This window comes from Lytechinus pictus, chromosome 9 (genome assembly GCF_037042905.1).
Source record: "Lytechinus pictus isolate F3 Inbred chromosome 9, Lp3.0, whole genome shotgun sequence".
In the NCBI taxonomy this organism is placed as follows: domain Eukaryota; kingdom Metazoa; phylum Echinodermata; class Echinoidea; order Temnopleuroida; family Toxopneustidae; genus Lytechinus; species Lytechinus pictus.
Window position 1 is genome coordinate 21,444,746 of NC_087253.1, and position 7,442 is coordinate 21,452,187.

The following is a 7,442-nucleotide window of genomic DNA, read 5'->3' on the forward strand; positions in this document are numbered from 1 at the left end:
TTAGTTGGAGACATAATTACCCTCGTGGTGGCAAAAATTTTACCCAATATTTTTACAGTGTATATAAAGCTTGCATCTACTCTCCCATCAATACCAGTTGGTAGTCCGTTTTGTTTCTCGACATGCATGTCCAATCTCTCATGGTCGATATTTTTTATTGGGAACAAAAGTTGGGCGCCCGCAGTCGTTCCTAGAACGTTCTCCGAATAGTTGAGTGTGTATTGATTAGTCATCCTCATTTCATTCACTAAGTATGTGTTCTACACAACAGCATATATTCCTAGCAGGGAGCGAAATACTTCTTTTGCAATCCATTAAAACGGGAAAACACTGATGATAATACATACACTAATGTGTTGAAACTGAAGGTAAGTTGAATCTACCTGTGGTTTATGATTGTTTTACTCTTGTAATTCTTTATCATTTCGCTGGATAATCTTTTGGATTATTGGTGTCAAATATTTTAATTGAAAGTATTCTATATATGCTTCTGTATAAGCTCTCAGAAATGATAACATATATATTTGTCTTACCATGGATTGTGATTAGTAATGTTACTTTCAAGTATCAAGGAGTTTCCCAGTCATTATTTTGTGTGGTAAAACATGCTTCATAATTATTTCCTTTCTACTTATTTTGCCTCATGTCCCGTACATGTACTTGCAGATGTATCTCCGAAAATGAGACATGAATGAATGGATATATATCTCTATAATGGGCAGCCTTCTATATAAACATGGGTGTCGACACTTGAATGACTTATTTCTACTACTGTCCCCTCTATTTTTCATGTCTTCAGTTCAGTTGCCTGATTTTAAATATATACTCTTTGTTCATGCCAAAATAGAGCCTGGCATTCTATTAAAAACCCAATGGCAAATATTGGCTACGGCGGGTACTACTACTACTACTACTACCACCACCACCACCACCACCACCACCACCACCACCACTACTACTACTACTACTACTACCACCACCACCACCACCACCACCACCACCACCACCACTACTACTACTACTACTACTACTTCTACTACTACTACTACTACTACTACTACTACTACTACTACTACTACTACTACTACTACTACTACTACCACCACTACTACTACTACTACTACTACCACTACTACTACTACTACTACTACTACTACTACTACTACTACTACTACCACCACTACTACTACTACTACTACTACTACTACTACCACCACCACCACTACTACTACTACTACTACTACTTCTACTACTACTACTACTACTACTACTACTACTACTACTACTACTACTACTACTACTACCACCACCACCACCACTACTACTACTACTACTACTACTACTACTACCAACACCACCACCACCACTACTACTACTACTACTACTACCACTACTACTACTACTACTACTACTACTACTACTACTACTACTACTACTACTGCTACTACTACTACTACTACTACTACTACTACCACCACCACTACTACTACTGCTACTTCTACTACTACTGCTAACTGCTACTACTGCTAACTGCTACTACCAATACTACTTCTGGAAGAAATTCCATTACTTCTAAAATTACAACAACTACTATACGAGTTTATTCAAAATGATTATTTTTCCAAATTAGAATACATGGCTTGTTTTGATTCGTTTTTATTATTGACTGTACTTTAATATTAATCCCAGTTTGTTAATTATATTTCTACTTGATATCACCATAGGTCACCGAGAGTATTATTATGATAGTATTCTTTCAACCTTCAGAGAAGCAGGAGCAATATTCCTGCAATTCAAGCCGAAAAGGTAGGCACAAGTGACAGTTCAGACCCCAAAAAGTAAATCATATGAAATGCTTCTTAAAATCAATATAATTTGCAACAATGTAATTTTCAAAATGTTAATTTCTAGAGTTAATATACTTTGTAGCTAGATTCATTCCTTTCAGCTGAAAAAAATATCAGTTTTTAAAGATCACTACAAATCCAATGAATGATAATTTCCCTTCAAAACCGACGGAGGGGGTTGCTCTTATAATGACACGATACTCATACACAGACTTTCAAAATGGCCCCTAAAACAAGAAGGCCGTAATCATCTCTCTATTTTTAAGTGCCCTTTCTGTAATAGGATGAAACATATAGGAATCCTACCACTTTCCCCAATAATTGAAGTTTAGATACCCTGTTCACTAGGTGTGTCCGTGTACTTCGCCCGTTTGTGAAAACAACCCCTTTTTCATGTTTTTGTGTTTGAACATGGGGTCCAACTAGTGAAGACAGTGTCCCCGACCTCGAGTCAGTATCATGATGATTTACCAGTCTCATCGGTGCCTATGATAAGGCAATAAGGGTCCTACTCTATACCGACGGATTACGGTGTTGGAAAGGTTCCGTGACATTTGCTCCGGCGACTATTGCTCCGATGGAAAATATACACGTTCAGCCAAACATAAAATCTATCCTGAACACAAAATAAACCCTAATCCTTAGCTTTACATTATCCTGACCCCAAAACACTATTACAATCTTAACTATAACACTCTATCCTCTGACCGGAGCAAATGTCGTGTCACCATTGGAAATGGCAAAGTGGATTCGATCTGTCTGGTGTTGGTTTTGTCGATTTGTCTGGGGCATATCGATCACAGTTTGGTTTCAGGCCATTTTGATTTAACAGCATTGCAAATATATTAATCTATATGTATTTCAGTATTAATCATATGATTGTCAATTTTGTCATGAATGTCATTGTTTTCATGTTTCTGTTGCAGACCGATCCGGGACAAAAGTCCACATGATCAGCTGGAAACTCTAACACAATGGCTACAGACTACGAAACATTTGCCTACGTGGGAAAGGCAAAGAAGAAGAAGAAAAAGAAGGATGAGAGTCTGGAAGAAAAGAAGGAAGAGGAGGAGGACGAGGAGGATGACGAGCTGGCAGCAGAACGAAAGAGGAGGGAGGAGTCGTTGAAAAGAATAGACATGATGAACGAACTCAAGAAGCAGAAGAAATTAGAGAAGAAAAGACAGAAGGAAGAAGCAGCGAGACGAAGGGAGGAGGAGGCCAAGAAACGAGAGGAAGAAGAAAAGCAGCAGGAGAGAGAAAGAAAGGAAAGGGAAGCCGCGGAGAAGGCGGAGTTAGAAAGGCAGAAACGGGAGGCTGAATCGAAAAGGGTTGAGGAAGAAAGGTTAAAATCTCAACCAGGAAGTCAAACTGATTCAAGAGGAAGAGGGAGAGGTGGAGTTAGAGGAAGAGGCCGTGGGAGGGGAAGAGGCAGAGGGAGAGGAAGGCCTCCTCCACCGGTTAGGAAACCACCAACGCAAGGAGGAAGAGGCAATCGAAAGGTTGGAGTCGTTGCTAAGCAACCAGCAATGGAGGCCATACAAGAGGAGCTGGAGAGTGCGAGGAATTCTCGTCAAGCTTGGAGCAGAGTGTCTGACAAGAAATCAACATCGAACGATCAGAAAGGTGAAAAGGAGAACGATGTGACTAAAGGCGAGGTGGTAAAGCCAGCCGATCCATCCGATGAAAAGGTCGGAGATAAAGATCGCAAATCGGCCACACCGGACAGAAAGTCTCCCTCTTCTCAGAAGAGCACGAAATTTACCAAGGTTGGGGGTTTCATGTCGAGAGTGTTTAAAGGAAAAAATAAAAGCAAGGAAGATCAAAAACCTGAAAGCCCTGCGGAAGATGCGACCAATAAGCAGACAGAAGATGATAAAAGTGAAGTAAAAAGAGAATCGCCATCAAATGATGTTACTAAGGGCGTAGGGAACGATGCAAAACCCAATGAAAAGGAGCCTGGGGAAGAGAAGAGCGATTCAACTAAAGGTTTGAATGCAGAAAGGACGGATGAAACGAAGAGTGATGAAGTTAAAGAAAGTATTCAAAGTCAAAATGATGAAACATCTCAAACGGAAAATACGGAAATCAATGTGCAGGAGAAAGGCACCGAAGGAACAAGTCCAAACAAAATAGAATCAGATGAAAATAAGGAGATAAGTTTAAATGAAAAAGAAGAAGATGAAAAGCAAACATTAGACAAAACCCCTTTGCCTCAGGGCACCACTGACGATAACCAGGTGACAAAGATATCGAAGACAATGGAAATAGGTGTCCAAACTGAGAATGAGACAGCAACAGGAGAGATTGACCAGTCAGAGACAGCTAAGGATGAAAACACAGATGAGATCGAAACACAAGAAATACCACCAGAAGTACAGTCATATGCGACGCATTCTTCATTAGCTCGGCCAAGCCCCGACGATAACGCAGACGAGAGCAACGTTCGCTTGATTTACAGCAAAGAACCTGATGATGATCCAGATGATATTGAGAGACCGGCTAACCCGGAGCCAGGAGGTAAAAAGATACCCAAACTTGATCCAAGACCAGGAAATCCTTCACCACCTACCAAGGATCCTGAACTACCAGTACTCGGAATTGACGACGAATTCCATGTGGCAACGAGTAAACGCCGTATTGGTCCGGACTACCTGGAACTCCAGCTACTTGCAAATAGAGACATAATCCTTGAGGCGAGGAAGATTAGAAAACTGCGGAAATCGGGTACGACTGCTTTGTTAGAGATGGTATATGAAGGTACGAAGGAAAAACCGGTAGATTTGTTCAAGCAGCCAAAGCGCCATGCTGACTTTGAAAGGCTGCTGAAATTTTTAAAGAAAGAGAATGCAAAGAATGGTGATCAAGAAGAGGATGATGCATCAGAAAGTGGTGATGTTAGGTCAGAAGATGGTCACTTGACCCCTGCTTCGGAAGATGGAACAAAGAGAGAAGCAGGACAAGACCTTCCAAGAGCTTCTAAATCGCCTGCGGTCCATTCCAAATTGACTGACCCAGGCGAAGGCGAGAAAGGACACGACAGTCGGATTGATTTAGAATATGAAACATATTACGCCTCTCCGAGGGATTCCTTTAGACCAGCCAATCCTGGACCTAGTGGAGACGATAAAGCCATTGATGGATCTGGCCCTAATAGTGGTGAAATAAGTACAACTCTTGGAGTGGTGGAAGATGGTTCGGCCGGGGAAATAACGCACCCTCTTCCATTAATAGTTAGTGAAAATGAACAACTCATCGAGGTAAGAGAACAGCGACTGGACAATCATGATGAAGAAGGGATTACTAAACAAAGACAAACTATATCATCAACGAGCGGGAATGCAAGAGACGAAACCCAAGAGTTCACATCCAATATAAATCAACAAGATTTAACTTCAAATGAAGCAGACAACACCAAGTCAGAATATGTATCCACTGTTAATCATGATAAATCTGACAATCGATACTTGCCACTTGAATCAGACGTTAATCCTGTCAACAACTCATCGTCAGGTACAGGGAACAAAGATTTACCGGTAACAGACGGAGTCGGACCAAAGGGAGCTTCTCGAAACGGCAGCATGCTCGGAGGCCATGCAACACCACTATCCCCTTCAAGGAAAGAGCGCACATCTACAGCTATGACACAGACAAACACAGGAGAGATGATTGATGTAAAGTTAGAGGAGACTAAAGTCGGATCAACTAGTCGGGTATCTTATCGGTTGTCTGCTAAATCAAACCGAGGATCCCCTACAGGTCGGATATCCAACCAAACTCATAAAAGCGGGTCACCAAATAGGTTGATTCCCACCCCCAACAATGGAGGACGTTATTCTGCTTCTTCCCAAAAGAGTAACAAGTCGGGGAGGCTGTCGGTAGCATCCACAAGTAGCAGAAAATCAGGGCGACTTTCTAAAACATCAAACAAAAGAGAACCGAACTCCAAAAACAACTCTCCACTACCCGGAAAGAATGCTCCGAACGAAGAAAATGCATCGGATTCAAATACTACTGGTATACAAGACTCTAATAACCATGTCCCGACTGCCGATACAAATGGTACAACCGATCCGGTGGCGCCGTCTAATGACCATGAACAAGCATCTGCTGATAAACCAACGACTTCTAATTCCCAAACGGGTGCCACATCTCAAAATGAGTCGGTGACTGATCAAAATTCAAAGAGTCAAGATGATTCAAAAGCAAAGCCCAAAAAGAAATTCAAACACTGGTTATTTTGATTATCATCTCATAATAAGGTTGCATTTTAAAAACAGAGATTATAAAGGAAATATTCCACAGCAGCTCATAGCTACTTCATAGCTAGATTTGGCAGGAGTTCAGACCTATGGTTTAGACTCGATGAGTATCTTCTGCGAGAGCAGTTTGGAAACACATTTTGTGACTTTTTACTATACCTTACAATGTGGTTTTCATACGACTTCGATAAACTGACTGTAAGTTGCCCTAAAAATTCCTCCTTCTTCCCACAGGCGACCCGTGCCTGCATTGAATGACCGAATACTATAAAGGCAATGCTACTTTTCCTAATCAAACTTCATTAACTCCAGTCCTTCCATTACATAGACTTCTTGAAAAGTCAAGTCCACCCTGAGAAAGAGTTGTTTCAAATAAAAAGAATAAAAATTCGACCAAGCATAATGCTGAAAATTTACCCAAAGTCGGATTTATAAAAAAATAAAGTTATGACATTTTTAAATTTCTCTTTATTTTCACAAAATATTTAAATGCACAACATGGGTGATTTGCAAATGAGAGATCCGATGTCACAAACTCCCTATTTTTCTAGTATTTTTTTACGTGGATTATAGAAAATTTCACTTTTTGCAGAACTGACAATAAGTAAGCTTCCTGTTGAATCACCATAGCTTACAATGGCAATGCCACAGTAAGGAATAAAACCTTGTTTTATAGTTTAAGGAAACAGTTGCTATATTACATATACTGTATGTCTATAACTGCTTTGTGGAATTGTGAGAACCTTTTAAAGTATCATAACTTTCCCATTTTAAATTTGATTTTGATGAAATTTTCGGTTATGCTTGCACTTTTTATCAAAATCATCTTGTTCCTGGGGTGACGACTTGACTTGTCACTATCCATCTGCTTAAAGACAATCCTATATTGGACAATCTAAGAAGTAGTTTAACTCTTGTGGACATTAACCAATAAATAATATTATTTTCTATTGAAATTTCACTTGGTTGAATCAGTTTCTTTTGTTGAATTTCTTTATCAAACAGAATGATACTGAAACTTTATTTAGATGAGCAATTGCCTATTTTTCAGTGATAAGTATTCATTTCAGCAGAGCCTTAGTTCTTGTCAGACTTGTAATCTGCACTTTGAAGCTCAGACTTACTCTAATCCTTATCCTAATTTTATTCTTTCACTTCAATCCCACTTTTCTCCCAATTAATCCCTTTTCATATTATGCATCGATTCCTTTATATCATTCCTTCATCGTTTCATTCATTTCATCATTACTTCATTCCCTCACATTCTTTATTTCATTGCATTTCCTTCATCTCAATGTCAATTCCTTTCCCCTACCCCAACAATAGGGAGTAT

At 39.9% G+C, this 7,442-nt stretch overlaps 1 protein-coding gene across 1 annotated transcript; it reads left to right on the forward strand.

Moving 5' to 3' along the window:
- The first annotated feature begins 241 nt into the window (after window positions 1–241).
- Window positions 242–7,065, forward strand: LOC129268129 (protein split ends-like). Its single transcript, XM_054905711.2, has 3 exons — window positions 242–368; window positions 1,725–1,806; window positions 2,774–7,065. The coding sequence occupies exon 3, from the start codon at window positions 2,822–2,824 to the stop codon at window positions 6,089–6,091; it is 3,270 nt and encodes a 1,089-aa protein (XP_054761686.2). The 5' UTR covers window positions 242–368; window positions 1,725–1,806; window positions 2,774–2,821; the 3' UTR covers window positions 6,092–7,065.
- The last annotated feature ends 377 nt before the right edge of the window (window positions 7,066–7,442 follow it).

Excerpts from the sequence above, each read along its gene's own strand:
- LOC129268129 (XM_054905711.2), top strand. The coding sequence starts at position 2,822 with ATGGCTACAGACTACGAAACATTTGCCTACGTGGGAAAGGCAAAGAAG.